At 55.6% G+C, this 15,543-nt stretch overlaps 1 protein-coding gene across 2 annotated transcripts in view; it reads left to right on the forward strand.

Annotated features, from left to right (window-relative positions):
• ZCCHC24 (zinc finger CCHC-type containing 24) overlaps positions 1 to 15,191 on the forward strand; it is a 56,710-nt gene extending 41,519 nt beyond the window's left edge. The window contains exons 3-4 of one of the 2 annotated variants that reach the window (XM_032838853.1): positions 8,542 to 8,706; positions 8,800 to 8,979. In XM_032838853.1, the coding sequence (XP_032694744.1) occupies positions 8,542 to 8,706; positions 8,800 to 8,964 (330 nt within the window). In that variant the 3' untranslated portion in view covers positions 8,965 to 8,979. Of the gene's footprint in view, positions 1 to 8,541; positions 8,707 to 8,799; positions 8,980 to 15,034 lie in introns of those variants that run through there. The other variant, XM_032838858.1, reaches the window with a different exon arrangement.
• Positions 15,192 to 15,543: the final 352 nt, after the last annotated feature.

The following is a 15,543-nucleotide window of genomic DNA, read 5'->3' on the forward strand; positions in this document are numbered from 1 at the left end:
GAGCCCTTTGGAAGGCCTCACTGTGAGAACATTCCTCATCTGTCTTCCTGGAATATTCATCTGGCCTGGTGCAGACTAGGTAGTCCATAGCTGTTAGTTGAATGAATGAGTGATTGAGGCAGGGTCCAGGGGCTGAGGTCATAGGTGGGGTCATGTTCCTAGAAACAGGCTTGTGCTCTGGTTTTCTCATAGCTATTCTGTGGAGATGCTGTGCATAAGGAGGGAAGGGCTGCTTTGGAGGTATCAGATTGGGTTCAAGTCTTGACTCCATGGCTGTGGGATCTGGTACCTGTTGCTTGGCCTCTCTGGGCCTCAGTTTGTTCTTCTGTCAAATGGGGAGGCTGTGGTTGGGAAGCGGCTGGCACATAGTAGGTGCTCATTAAATGTCGGTGTCCCAGATCCTCTCGAACAGCCCCCTCGCTTGCAGGTGAAGAAACTGGTGATGAGTGAGGGCGAGCAAGGGCCCAAACCTGGGCCTCTGGCCACAGACCCTGTTCAACCCACGTTGGCCCACACAGCAGGGAGGGCAAAAGGGTAAGCCTGAGGAAGGGCGGGGGGGTCGGAAGAGGATCATCCAGAAGCAGGGCAGCGCCTCCTCCAGGAAGGACCCCTAACGTCCAGAAAGAGTCCCCAGAACCCTCTTGAACTATCCAGGAAGGGCCAGCCCAGCTGCACAAATGGTCCTGGGACTATGACAGGGCCTCCTTGTGGAAGAGCATCTCAAACTCCCTAAACCCAGGGCTCTTCCTCTCTTGACTTCGGTCCCAGAGCTCCTCAGGCACCCGGCTGCAGCAAAGCATGCAGACGGTGGGATGGGGAGCCGGCAAGGAGGCCATCTGGTCCTTATTTCCTTCCCCTGCTGCTCCCGGCTGCGGCCTTGCACCTCCGCTGAACGCACCGTGGGCTGGACTCGCTCCCCACAGCAGACAGGGGAGTGGGAGTGCGGCTGCCAAGATGCACGTTGACTTACGGGCCCCGTAGAGAAAAGTGACCCTGTCCAGCAGGTCCAGCAGTCAGTGCCACTCTCATTCTGGAGATGGGGAACCTGAGGCCCAGCGAGGGGAAGGGAGGCCCCCAAGGGCACCCAGCGTGCCAGGACCCGTGCGTGACAGTACCAGCTGATCCCTGTTTCTCCGCGTTGTGGCTGGGTGGGTTTCTCATCTTTGTGCCAGCCTGGCAGGGTAATGGAGAGAGTGGGCTCGAGTCGGGTGGCCTCGGTTCAAATCCAGACTCTTCCTCTTGCTGGCAATGTGGCCTTGGGCAAGTCCTTTTAACCTCTTTTTGCCTCAGTGTTCTTTCTGAAGACTGGGACAGACCAGGCCTAGCGCATGAGGCTGTGGTGTTTGTAAGAATACCAAGAGAGCCTGGCCCTGGCAAGACCTGTGAGGAGTGTGGCCATTCCTCCGTCGCAGAGCTTGGTGGGCCGCAGGCTGCCCTCCCAGGCAGGCGGGGGTGGTGTGGCCAGGGTTGGGGTGTGGCTGGGGCACAGCCAGAACCCTAGATCCCGAGAGCAGAGGCCGTGTATCCTGGGGCAGAACCTGGCATGGAGTCCTGACATGACATGAGCCCCCGCAGTCCCACCCTGCTGCCCTCTCCTGGGCACTGGGTCCCCGGGGTTCTCTGCCACAAGTTACCAAGGTGACGATGTCTTCCTACTGCCAAAGGGACTCTATCTAAAAAGGGGCCGAGGGAAGAGCAAGCTTCTCCCTCAAGGCTTACTCTGGGTGGGACTCCAGGAAGCAGGGGCAGGGAAATGGACTGGCAGAATGACCAGTCAAGCTCTTATGTCATGTGACAGGTGTGGATACTTCCCAGTTGTCCTCAGTTGAGGGAGTGGGTAGGATCTAGGAGGTGGGAAGTCTGCTCCGTGGCTGGGGGCAGGGCAGCTCTTCCGACAGGAAGACCAGCATCCAGAGGTCGGCCAGTGTCCAGCACGCGGGCCCCAGTGGATGCACCTGCAGGGGCAAAGCGGGGGCAAGTATGGACAGAGTTGCCATCTCCATGGGCTGCCACCTCCGTGGGAAAGCGTGGGGCGCCCCCTCGTGGGCAGGAGGGGCTGGCAGGCCATGGAGTTGGCTGATGAGCCATCATCCTCCTCTCCATCAAAGTCAAACCTACTCCTTAAAGACAATTCATTAATTAGAACAGAGAATCCTGTCTCCTAAAGGCAACCTCTGAATACTTCTGACCTTTTTCCTCACAGCCTTTTTCATGCCCACTTTTCCTTTTTACGGCTTTACTTTAGGGAGCCGTTTATAGCCTATCACTTGTCCTGCTTTCTGTATAAACATTTTCCCAAACCCTTAAAAAAATTCCTCATGAGTATTTTAACAGTTCGCTGTCACTCATCCAATGAGTGTAACATCACTGAGGGAGCCAGAGCACTGGTGTTGGTATTTAGACCGTTCTAGTTTTGCACGTCATAAACCATGCTGTGATGAACATTCTTTTTTTTTTTTTTTTTAAGATTTTATTTATCTATTTGAAGGACAGAGATCACAAGTAGGCAGAGAGGCAGGCAGAGAGAGAGGAAGCAGGCTCCCTGCTGAGCAGAGAGCCTGATGCGGGGCTCGATCCCAGGACCCTGGGATTATGACCTGAGTGGAAGGCAGTGGCTCTAACCCACTGAGCCACCCAGGCGCCCCCGTGATGAACATTCTTTTTTTTTTTTTTTAAAGATTTTATTTATTTATTTATTTGACAGAGAGAGAGAGAGAGAGAGAGAGAGAGCTCAAGCAGGCAGAGAGGCAGGCAGAGTCAGAGAGAGAAGCAGGCTCCCCACTGAGCAAGGAGCCCGATGCGGGGCTCGATCGGAGGACCCTGAGATCATGACCTGAGCCGAAGGCAGCGGCTTAACCCACTGAGCCACCCAGGCGCCCCCTGTGATGGACATTCTTGAACACCCTATTGGTCCCCAACTCTGATCAGTTCCTTAGGATGGTTGCCCAGAAATAGATTTGCTGGGGGAATGGACATTTCTAAAAAGTGTAAAGGCTTGTTGCCTAGTCGTGCTCTGAGAATCTAGTAGGAAATACACCTGTTCAGCCCTACCCCCAACAGTGTCTGAGAGGACCCCCTCTCCACACCTGCTGGTCAGCTTCCTCAGCAAGAGCTGGAGTACTACAGAGGGGGAAGTGCCCTCAGAATAACCTGACCAAGACAGAGGCCCCCTCGGCAGCCTTCCTGATAGTTGTTTACCCAGCCCCCTGCTTGCATACCCCCAGTGACAGGGAGCTCACCATCTTACCATCAACCCTAAGAAATCGCATGAACTGTTGGGAAAAAAACCTGGAGCCATTCTGAGAACGTGCCCAGATAATGTCAGCATCATCCGCCTCTCTTCCCAGGCTTCCCTGGATGGCTCCTCCCACAACCCGCCCAGCTTTGCTCTTGTGGCTCCTAGGCCCAGCTCCTTTCCCCTCCCCCACAGCAGCCACGACCGTCCACTTCCCAGGCTGTCCCATGCAGGGATTCTAGCCATGGTGTCGAAGTCTGAGGACCCAGCCCCATCTCTCAGCTCAGTCCGTGGCCTGCTGTGTGTCCTTGAGCAAGTTGCCTTGCCTCTCTGGCCCCCAGAGGCCCTGTCTGTGCTACAAGGGGTGGTGTCTGAGCGCCACTGAGTTTTGCCCGGGGTTGCTGGCTGATGTGATTCCCCAGAGGGGTACATGGCAGGGGCCCGGGTCAAGAGAGCAGGTCAGACCTGGCACCCTTCCCAGCCAGGGCGGGCGGCCGCCCCTGCAGCGCGCTGGGCACTCAGCGTCTGTTTCATGTTGAAGTTTATGAGAAGAGGCCGGCCTTTCTGGGAGGAGGCAGGGGGAAAGTGTGGGGGGTAGAGGAGCCTTTGTTCCGTCAAAAATTCCTCCTCCCTTTAGCCCTGCCTTCCTCTGTAAGCATAAACAGTGTTGGGATAAGTCCTTCCAGGAAGCGGCTTCGGCTTCTCGCTGCTGGGCTGAGAGAGCTGCCCGCTGGCCCGTCTTTCCCTCCCTGCATCATCTGCCTCTTCACCCCTGCCCTGCGGGTCACTTCTCCCCTCTGCCCGCAGGGGTGCAAAAGCCACCAGGCTGGGCTGAACAGAGGGGCTGGGGGTTTCAGCTTCGTGGTGGGGATCACTTAAGCGTGACAGACAGCAAAAGGAAGCCCAGGGTAGCCTTGTGGCAAAGCCTCACACGCCGGAAGCTGGAAGCTCTTCGGCAAGTCCTGGCCCTGCCCCATGCCTCTGTTTCACCATCTGTTAAATGGGTTGATGATATTCCTTACCCCACAGGATTATGGGAAGAGCTGAGTGGGAGGCTGACAGGCTGTGGTGGTGCCTCATTAGCGTCTGCCCTCGCTCTTCCCTCTGTTCTCTGCTAGCAGCCCCCTGCAGAGCTTCCGTGGTCTTCCTCTCTCTTTCTTGCTTCCTTTCTGAAAATTCTAGAAGGTGAAGACACCTAACGCAGTCCGTTTTTTTGCCTGCCATCTCCCCGGCCCCCAGGGATAGCAAGCCCACCTTCCACCCAGGCCCCCTCCCATCTTTGGAGCTTCCCTCCCGTGATTTCCACCTCCTGATCTCAGCCCCAGCCTCTGCCTCACCCAGAACGCAGCGGCTACCAGCTCCAGCAGAAAATCACCTTGCTGATGGTCAGGGAGCGCTTGCAATGCCCAGCCAGCCAGCCAACCCTGCAGCGGCATGAATGCCTCCCACCCTTCCAGCCGCGCAGAAGGGCGGGCCCCTACCATCCTCCCAGGTTTCCAGATGAGGAAACCAAGGCACAGAGAGGTTGAGTAACTGATGGAGGGTCCCCCAGATTGTCCCGGGCAGAGGCGGAAGGCCGTCACCGGAATCTGACTGTGACTTCTGTGCTGTGGGTCACGTCCCAAGCATGGGGGTGTCAGAGCAGGGCCCTCCCAGGGTGGGGACGGTGTGCTGAGGACCTCTGGTCCTGAAGGAGGCTGGGGCCCCCGTCCCTGGGCCCTGCCCAGCAGTTCACACTCCCTGATGGACGGCTCCAGAACGGCTGGTTTTCTAATTACACCGTGTGGTGTTGCTTCCCGACCCTCCCCTCACTCCTGCCTCTCATCTGCCGGCTTCTGTTTCTGGTGCCCACTCTGTATAATCTTTTTCGTGGGGGTTTCCTTCCTGTTCGTCTCTGAAGCAGAAACCCTTTGGGAACCAAATTGTCGACCCTGCCAGGGATTGTCACTCGGCTGGGTGCCTCCTCCCTCTGACCATCCCCCCCACCGCCCTTTGCCCCAGCTGCAGGGCCTATCCGTTTCGGAATCAAACAGTCCCCTTTCAGTCAAGGGGTCTCAAATCCTAACCCCTGGTGAGTCACTGAGTCACCCCAGGCCTACCTGTCATTCCCTTTTGAATGGAGGTGCCTTGGAGAATGGAGACACTAGGGAAAGAGTTTACGTAGTACTTTTTTCAGGATTATGAGGAAGGGGGGCCACAGAAGCTAGAGTGGCTTAGATGTTGACATTCTGGGCACCAGGCAGGAAAGGTAGCCCTGGGAGGGGTTAGAGGGCTTATCGCACACCCACTTGCTTGAGACCAACAGAGCTCAAAGTGCCTTCCGAGGCATAAGTTGACTCCTGCACTGCTGTGCGCCTGGAGCCTGGACGCTGAGGGCTCCACCTGGCATGACCAGCCTCTCTCCCCGACCTGCTAGTGCCGAGAGCCAGCCCTGTCTTAGCGCTCAGACTGAACCTCCTCCCCAGGATATCATGGCTGGCAGGAAGGCCAAGAAAGGTCCAAAAGACATTCGGCCACAGGCCCAAGAGATCAGGACAATATCCTTGTCACTTTCTAGATTTAGATTCACATACTCAGCACAGATGTCCCTTTTTAGTGTTTTGCTTGAAATTCTAGTAGGCTGTCACCAAGTGATGGTACTGGATCCCGGGAATAAGACATGATTCCCAGAGGCAGCAATGATCACTTTGTGTGCTGCTGTTGTTCTGTGTTCGTAAATCGTAATAATAACTAACACCACTATTTTATGTATCAGGCACTGTTCTAAGTGTTTCCTGTGTATTATCTCAGTTAATCCTCAGAACAGCCTTATATGGTAGTTCCTGTCATTATTCTTGTGAAGTAAATTGCCCAAGATCACAAAGCTAGGATTGGGATCCAAAGTCCGTGTGCTTAACCTTTATGCACTCCTTCGTACATGGGCAATTACCCAGAGGAACATTACTGTAGGAACAGATCACCTCGTAGAAAGCATAATGACACATGGGTTCCCGGAGGCTCTCGTTACAATGCAGATTCTAATTCAGTAGATGTAAGGCGAGGTCTGAGAGTCTGCATTTCTGACAAGCTCCCAGGGAATGCCGTGGACACAGTCTAGGACCCACACTTTGAAGAGTGCCGACGTAGAACCTGTGTTTAAGCCTGTCTCAGACCCGGAGCATGCAAGCCCCGAAGATACGATGTCAGTGTAGGGAGCCGCTGTTCGGAATGGAGAGGACCCTCCTTGGCCCCAGCTGATGGTCACCACTGAGATTTCTGGAGCAATGTGGTCATAGTTCTAGATGACATCTTCCATTTTCAAACACTGGGGTAACGAATCCAACTTTATAAAACACCGTGCTGCTTATACACAAGTGTTCATAGCAGTATTATTCATAATAGCCAAAGATTAGAAACAACCCACATGCCTGTCTTCTGATGACCAAGTAAATAAAACATGGCATAGCCATATGATGAGATATCATTTGGCAACAAAATGGAATAAAGTACTGATAGGTGCTACTACCTGGATGGAGGTTAAAAGCATTACACGGGGGTGCCTGGGTGGCTCAATGGGTTGGGCCTCTGCCTTCGGCTTGGGTCATAATCTCAGGGTCCCGGGATCGAGCCCCACATTGGGCTCTCTACTCAGCAGGGAGCCTGCAACCTCCCCCGCCTGCTTCTCTGCCTACTTGTGATCTCTGTCAAATAAATAAATAAAATCTTTAAAAAAAAAAAAAAAGCATTACACAGACAGAAGCCAGGCCCCACAGGACAATTGTTGTATGACTCTTCTGGATGGACTAGTTACAACAGAGAAATCTATAGACTGGTGGCTGCCCAGGGCTGGGGAAGGTGAGACGGTGGAGGTAGTCTGTCAAGTGACTGTTAATGGATACAGGGTTTCTTTCGGGGGAGTATGACAGAATGTTCTAAACTTTGCTTGTAGTGATGGTTGTTAGACTTGGTGAGTATCCTGAAACCCATTGAATTGTATACCTTACACGGGTGAAATGTGGGGTGTATGAGTCCTATCTCGCTAAAGCTGTTTAAAACAAAAAGGAAAAAAAAACACCATGCAGGAGAGAACCAGTCTCTTCAACAGGTGAAGTGCAGTTACAAATCAACAAGAAAAATAACAAACCCCAGCAGAAAAAAAAGATCACCAAGGACATACACCAAGACTCAGCAAAGGAAACACGACGGTTCTTAAATGCGTGGGGAATTCTCTGTTGTTCGTGATAAAAGACATACACATCAAAGCCACTCTGAGAAGATTTTCTACCTCTTAGATGGGCGACGGCGGAAACTTCCAGCAAGGAGATAGGACATTAAGTTGGTGCCCCTGCATTGTGGTGCGATGGAAGCTGGGACTAACTTGTCATTACCTTTCACAATTGAAAGTGCACGTACCCCGCAGTTTTGCTTCCGAGCATCTGTCCCGCAAATGTCCTCTCCCATGTGCAAAATGTGACACCCACCCCCCACACACCCACACAATTATTCATCATAGGGTTGTCTGTACACCCACCTGGAAGCTCTGTAATGGCACTGGGCAGACCCTGGAGCTCCTGGAGACTCCACACAGGTACAGCCATTAAACACGAGTCAATAGGACTGTGTGTCCTGATTCGGGGAGAAGATATACCATTACGTATCTTATAATAATAATAATATGCCCGAGCCAGATTATGAAGTCAAACAGGGAAGGCACAGAACCAATGCCTGGTGTGCCCATGGAGCGAGGGACAAGGATGCATGTGTGTCTGTGTGTGCTGAGTGGGTCTGTAAATGCAGAGCCCACCTCTGGGCTGGTGGGAAGGAAAGGGAGGTGGCCTCCAGAAGGGGAGCCGGTGGGCGGGCCCCTGGGGAGGGGAGACACCCCTTCGCTGTACTCCAGATTGCATACTTGTGCCCCTGTTGTCTCACCAACGACCATGCAGACCACACCTCCGGAGGGGACAGGGCATTCCAGAGATCACCTGTGTGCAGGTGCATGGAACTGCTAGCTGCCTTTTTATGCTGTGAGTCAGAGAAGTCATTCCTGGCCATGGTCTCATACTTTGTTCCCTGAAATCTAGAAAAGATGTGAATCGCCCACACCTCCTGTTCTCTGACTCCCTGTGTGGGTCTCCTAGCCTTGGGATTCCCGTGTGTGTGTGTGTCTGTGTGTGCACGCACGCTCTGAGGGTGGCCTTGGCATTCTCTGGGTGGGGGTGTAAAGTGCCTTACCCCCTGCCTGCACAGGGAAGACTGTGGGGATCCTGTGGGGACATCATTTTGGCCTGGTGGGCCCCAATGCCCTGTGTTTGCTTCCTGTCCTCTAGGCTCGCCCCAAAGGCGAGGGTCTGACCCCGTACCAGGGCAAAAAGCGCTGTTTCGGCGAGTACAAGTGTCCCAAGTGCAAGAGAAAATGGATGAGCGGGAACTCGTGGGCCAACATGGGGCAGGAGTGCATTAAGTGCCACATCAACGTGTATCCGCATAAGCAGGTGAGCGGGGCGGGGCTTGGGGGGAAGGAGGTGGTGGCCAGAGGGGCTCTCATGAGGGCCTGGGGGCTGACCTGGATCGTTAGTGGGCCTCAGCTTACACCTGCATGTGACAAGGATGAGACCAGACCTCTCCAAGCTGGCCCTTTGTTGGTCTCCTCTGAAATGGGAGTGAGAGGTCACCACTTCCCTGGGAAGGGAAGGAGGTTAAAGGGGCGAGTTCAGCAAGACTCTGAGACTGCAGACCCAGGCGAGTTCTGAAACTAATGAGCTCGGGGTGCTGCTGCAGGCTGAGCGGGAATGCGGGGGCAACAGCGTGCTGCGGAAAACACGTCTCCTTCGTTTGCTCACCCACAGCTCCAGTGTTCCAGGCACCACACGTGGGGCTGGTGGCCAAGGTGTATATGGACATGTTGGAGGGTGGGGGGTGGCAGACGTGGTGAGGCAGCTCGTCCCAGGGAGGATCCACTCACTGCAGGCTGCAAAGAGGAGGGCTGTTTACTCTGGGACCCAAAGGATGGGAGGAAGCCAGACCTGTCACAAGTGGGGGACAGCAATCTCAAGAAGACCATACAGCAGGTGCAAATGCCCTGTGGCCTTATGGACTTCGATGCTCAAGGCCCAAACCTCAGTGAAGTATCAGGAGAACTGAACAAGAGGGACGGGGTGGGAAGCTGAACGGGGTGGGAAGCTGAATGGGGTGCTTCCCAGCCTTGGGGGCCACTCAAAACCCACAAGCAATAGAGCTTTCCGCTTTATTTTGAGATGACTCTTCTGATGTATGCCGAGACTAGTCGTGGTATAGCTGGGTGGTCAAAAGTGAGGAGACCAGTGGAAAAGTCATGGCTATAGTCCCATGTGTGCTGGGAAGAGGGGTGGCCTTGGACCTGGGTCAGACGCAAAATGTCCCTGTGTTGGATGTGGAAAGTGAGGAAGGGGCAGGAACCCACGAGAATGGTCATCAGCCTGAGTTGATGGAAGTGGGCTTACTGGGGTGGGCAACCTGGGCTGTAGGCAGGCCAGGGTAAGACCCAGGTGTCCCAGATAAAACCAAGAGTTCTTTGAAACACATGTTACATTTGAGATGTGTCTGGAAATCTAAGTCAAAATGTCACGAAGGCAGTTGGATTTGTTATGTTGAAGCTCATATGAGAAGTCAAGGTGACTCCTACATACTTGGGTGTCATTGACCTTAAGGTATTCAAGAAGTGGATGTGATTTCCTGCAGAATGTAGACGAAGTGGAGACAGAACTCCCCAGACTATGTGTTGCAGAATCCCAGCACTGAGGGGTCAGATGGAGGAGAAGTCCATCAAGGAGGAGAACTAGGGGGTGCAGAGTCCTGGGGTTGGGGCGTGCCACCTGAGGGGACAGGTGAGGCTCATGTAGAGATGTCAGGGATCATGGCCATGGAGAAGTGCCTTGGGGATTTGGCACTAAGGAGGTGGTCCTCAAATTTCCTGAGGCATCACTTTGACCTGGAGACCTTGTTGAACTGCAGCTTGGGTCTGCGAGCCCGGAAGTCGATACCCTGCAGGTCAGGCATAAGGGCGGAGTGGGGAGGGCATATGCCTGCAGGTCAGGCATAAGGGCCACTGGCTGGGGCAGTGGCCACGGAGCCATGACGGGGGAGGGAGGGGTTGGTGGGGCTGGGCTGCAGCGGGAATACCTTCACTGTCCACTCCCTCGAGGGGGTCTGACTGTAGAGAGCAGCAGAGTGATGGGGCAGTCGCTGCGGTAACACAGATGGCATTGAGGCAGGTGTGATGGAGGTGGGAAGAGCTCAAGTGTGTTACAGGTAAATGAGAAGGAGCCAGAAGGAGGCAAAAGGTTGATGATGCAGGAACAGGAGGGCGATGCCTTACCATGGGCACAGGAGGGAGGGACATGGGGGTGGTTAGGGAGGTTGGTGGGTTTACTGGTGCAGAGAAGAGGGGCTTCCCTTCCAAGTCTTCTGTCTTCTCAAGAGAAACGGGACGGGAGATTTTCAACTAGATGTGAAGGCGAGGAGGGGTAGGGTGGCCTTGGGGAAGGACGAAGGAGGAAGTGGGCCTCCCAGAGAGATTGAACTGTGTCCCCAGCCCAGGGAGGTGTGAGGTCATAACTGTCACCAGCGCTGCCAGCCTGGTTCTATGACTTGCTTCAGCAGGGGTCACGGGGCAGGGGCAGGAGCGGGCCACAGTCTGTGGACAGCGGCACAGGGCAGAGGTTCGCCAGGACTGCGGTTCTGAGGGTAGAAAGCTGCAGAGTTGGTGTGTTTGCAGAAGTGTGATGGTTCGTGATCCTGGGGAGCCAGGGGGTCCCCGATGGACAGGGAGGTCGGGGAGGCTGCCCAGCACAGAGAGCGGTGTTCTGAAGAAGACCACATCCAGGGTGTGGCCAAGGGGGCCGCCAAGGGGGCAGTGGGAGAGGTCATGTTGATGACGTTTTAGGGGCATTGAGAAACCAGGGCTGGGGCCAGTCTTCCCTGTGGAGGCTGAGTCACTAAGGATGGTGGGAGCAGGGGTTGGGGGTCTGGTGGAGGCAGGATGGAAAAGGAGGTGGACTTTGAGGCTCTTGGGGAAGGCACTGATGTTGGCTGAGCTCTGGTGGAGGGTGGAGGGGACTGGGAGGGAGTGGCCGAGGCGGGGGGAACAGCGTTTGCAAAGTGGGGAGGCCAGGGACAGGTACAGAGCATTGGAGGAGCTGAGGGGTGAAGCAGAGGTCGGAGGTGGGGGCCAGGCTGCATGGGGCTGGCTCCGAAGCCCTGGCTTGGAATTTGGTCTTTATTCTACCAGGAGCACGGCTGGGGGGTGGGGCAGCGGGGGGGTGTAGAGAAAGGAGGGAGCCGTCTGAGCAGACTCTTGTGGTGGAAACATTTTGTGATTTCATGCCCCTCATGCTGGCTTCCACTGCCTCTGTTTGCAGACCCTCCCAACCCCCCCCCAAACCCCAGGGTCTCTGTGGTTCCCATCAGCCACACTGCATCACGCAGACAAACAGACTCAAAACTGGCCATGGCGTCGAGGGGGGTGACCGAGGCCCCGCAGTGCCAGGACAGGCCTGATGACCCATTGGGTAGGCCTGGTGTTGTAGGAACATGTCCAGGGTCTGGGGCCAAGGGTGGGCAGTTTAAAGGGGACATGGTGTCCTGGTTCCTGATTTCCTGCCAATTCCTGAGAAGGTCTGAGATCCCAGTCCAAAAACCCCTTCTCCCCTGTGTTGAATTAAGAGCGCACTCGCCTTTGAGCTGAACTCTGCTCTCACAGGGGCCCTCTCCTGGGCTCCATGTGCTTCTCACCTGGCCCTTCTCCCTCAGGGAGATTACAGGCGGACTGAGGGGGGGTGCCCTGAGAGGAGGACTTGGAGTCCCCAACCCCCAGCCCCCCATGGTGGAGAGGGGCTCCTTTACTTCTCCTGCCGCCCCCCCCCCCCCCCACTGAGCTCTGACCTGTACGGCATCCATCCCCTGAGAACCCTCCACTTTCCCTCTCCTCCTTCCCCTGCCACATCTGTTTCCCGTCAGGCTCCAGCTGCAGCTCCCCTGCCCCCCAGGAGAAGAAAACACTGAAAACACTGAAGGGCCTTGCCTCCCTGCTGGGGGTGGGGACAGCCCTAGGTTGATCTATCCCAGCAGCTGGAGGTTTTCCTTCACTGGAGAGGAGTAGTCCTGACAGCATGCCCCAGCTCCTCCACTCAGCGGAGCCCGGACCCGTGGAGGGCAAGGGCACAGATGGGGTCATGGCCAAGGAGGAGGGGTGGTGAGGATATGGCAGGGATATTTCCCCGGGGACTCAGCTAGCTCCCCTGCCCGCCACCCGCCCCCAGTCCTCCATAGTATTAGCGATAGCAGCAATAAGTCATTGTGGGAATACTGGTGGACACTGCATGTAATTATCCTATTTACTCTTCACAACCCCTTATCAAGTACGTACTCTTATTTACCCCATTTTATAGAAGAGGAAGTTGAGGCACAGAGAGGTTAAGTAGCTTCTAGAGGTCACACAGCCATTATTAAGTCTTGCAGAGCTCTTTATGACCATAAAGTGCTTTAAGGCAGTCGTCTCATTTCCTGCTATCTCTGTCACGCACACTCTCTAAGTGTTCTTAACCTTCCGCCCAGCTTACAGAAGGGGGCGTTGAGGTTCTAGAGCAGAGAGCTCTTATCCAACAGCCCTGGGTTGATAGGGGAAGCTGCAGGCCCTTGGGCAAGACCCTTACTGTCTTGGAGCCTCGGTTTCCTCATCTGTAATATATGAGGATAGTAATAGGCTCCTTGTAGCGAGGTTGTCGGTTAGGTGGTACGGTCTGCATGGCCATGCTTTGTGGAGTATAAACCATGGGGGCGGGGGTGGTGTGGGACCTGCCTCTTCTGGCCTCTCTGGCCCCACCCAGAAGACTGGTTCAGGGGGGTACCCTGGCTAGCATGGAGAGTTGGGGAGGAGAGCTGGAAACCAGGCCAAGTTTGACCTAGGGGAGGGGAGACTTGAGGACTGCCCCTCTCAGACGTGTGGGAGCCCCTGTGTGGCAGTGATGATGAGGGGGAGGGATGGGGAGCCAGATTTCAGCTCCAGGTCAGGAAGCCCTTGTTAGAGCCAGGCAGCTTGGCTGGCAGGGAGCTCCCAGCCCTGGCTTGCAGGCCATGCCATGGGCTGCTGTCGGTCTTCCTGAGATGCCTGGGAGAGCAGGTCCAGGGGCCTTCCTGGGCCTCTCAGCTTGGAATCACGGCTTCAGTGCCCCTTTCCCTGGTGGTGCCCCCCCCATCAGTAATTACAACAAACAATGTGAGGAGCTCTGCTCTGCTCTTTCTTTTCATTGAGTTGTAACAACAACCCCATGAGAAAAGTGTTGCCAACGTCCCCTTTTACAGACGGGGAGATGGACAATCAGAGGGGCCAGGTGGCTTGCCCAAGGTCACACAGCTTGGAGATTGTTCAAGCCCCTGTCTGACACAAAGCTAAACTCTTCCTCCTCTCCCCTGGCCAGGAAAGCTGGTCTTGTTAAGGACCCTTGGACGAGGCGAAGGCTCCTATCCATTTTGCAAGCCTTCTCTGGGTGGCTTTAGGCTTAGAAGCACATAGATGTGTTTTGTGACCCTCGGACCTTGGACCTTGGCCTTCCGTCATCTCTGTGCTCTCCTCCTGGAGGTTTGGGGCTCTTCCATTTCCCAGACTGCTCTCAGTGTCTGCTTCGGACTGGGGATTGCATGACGGGCCCGAAAAGCCCGTGTACTGCTTTGGGGAAGATTACAGTCTGCCCGTGGCTTCCCTCCAGGACCATCTCCGGTCACAGCCACTGACATCAAGGTCTGTGGCCCCACAGCAGCCTGTGCTTCCTGCCCCTCTCCTCAGCATGTAGGTCCCAGCTGTCCCTGACCAGCTTCCTCTGCATCCCCCCACATCTAGGCAGGGGACCCTTCTGCAGGTGGGGGTTCTGGGCGGGGGCTTTGACCGCCAGCCAAGGAACTCTGTGCCTCAGGAGGTGTGCCTAATAGCCTCCACAAATTTTCCAGGGAAACAAGTCTCTGCTGGCTTTTGTGAGCCAGGATGGGAGGGAAAGAGGGAGCAGGAAGCTCGTTATGTCCCAGAAGTGCTCTCCTGCGTGCCTAATGGTGCCTAGTTTACAAACATCTAGACATCCAATTCCTCCCACTGCTCCACAACTGAGGTGCGATAAGGGCCCACTTTCCAGATGCAGAAACTGAGCCCCCCCCCTGAGGTCACAAAGTGCGTGAGTAGCATCACAGGTCTGGCAAGCCACCTCCCTTCTCTGGGTCTCAGTTTCCCTGTTAGGACACAGTGGAGTTCTGCTCCTTTTGCCACTCAACGGACAGGGCAAGGACTGTGCCAGGCCCTGGGGTGAGGGGCACTGGCTGCTAACCTCACAGAGCCAACAGCTCATTTACCCCAAGCCCGAAACATGGCAGTGACAGGGAGCCTGGGAAGGAGTGCCGAGTGTGCTGGATGTTAGGAGACATAGGCTTGGGTCCTCCCTGTTCTGGGCCTCGCTTTCCTCATCTGGGTAATGTCTGTGCACCACCGTCCTGCCTGTGTCCTGGGCTTTCATGAGCTTCGGGGGTGGCTGCTCTGACAGTCCAGGGGGAAGCCAAAGTGGCATCCAGACCTTGAGGGTCCAAGAGCCCCTCCTCCCTGGGCTACGCACCTGCCACAGGCCAGAGGCAGGCAGGGCCCGAGTCCCTAGGGAAACAACCTCGGTGACTCCAGGCTGTGGCTGGGCACCCCCACCCCTGTCTATCTTGTGCTCTCTCCATCCCTCTCTCTGCATCTGTCTCACTCTCCCTGCTTCTCTCTGTGTTCCTGTCTTTCTCTCCACTACCCCTTCCTCTCTGCAGAGACCCCTGGAGAAGCCCGATGGCCTGGATGTGTCCGACCAGAGCAAGGAGCACCCCCAGCACCTGTGCGAGAAGTGCAAGGTGCTCGGTTACTACTGCCGCCGCGTGCAGTGAGCCGCCCGCCATGCCCGCAGCCGCCCGCCCAGCGGCCGCCCGGGACGCCACTCCCTGCGCATCTCCGCGTTGCTGTGTGTCCTGCAGCCTTACACGCCTGGGCGGGGGTGTCTTAGGTTCTCGTCTCATGTGTGTTGCCAAACAGTGTTATGGACGTGGCTGCCCCCACCGAATGCTGGGGCTCTCTGCAGGTGAGCCTGGGGTCTGTGTGGAGGGGACAGGGGTAAGCAGAGGTCAACACCCAGGACCCCATAAAGCCCTTGGTGTCCCCTGCCGGCGGTCTTCCTCTGAGACTCCCTTTGGGGTGAGCAGCCTTGTATTGGCCACAAGTGCACTAAATGTACTGTGAATCCCAAAGCCTGCAGGGGACTGTCTCCCCAAGACTAGCCAGGCCT

The sequence above is a fragment of the Lontra canadensis genome, unplaced genomic scaffold, assembly GCF_010015895.1.
Source record: "Lontra canadensis isolate GAN:19392208 unplaced genomic scaffold, GSC_riverotter_1.0 scaffold3, whole genome shotgun sequence".
NCBI lineage: Eukaryota > Metazoa > Chordata > Mammalia > Carnivora > Mustelidae > Lontra > Lontra canadensis.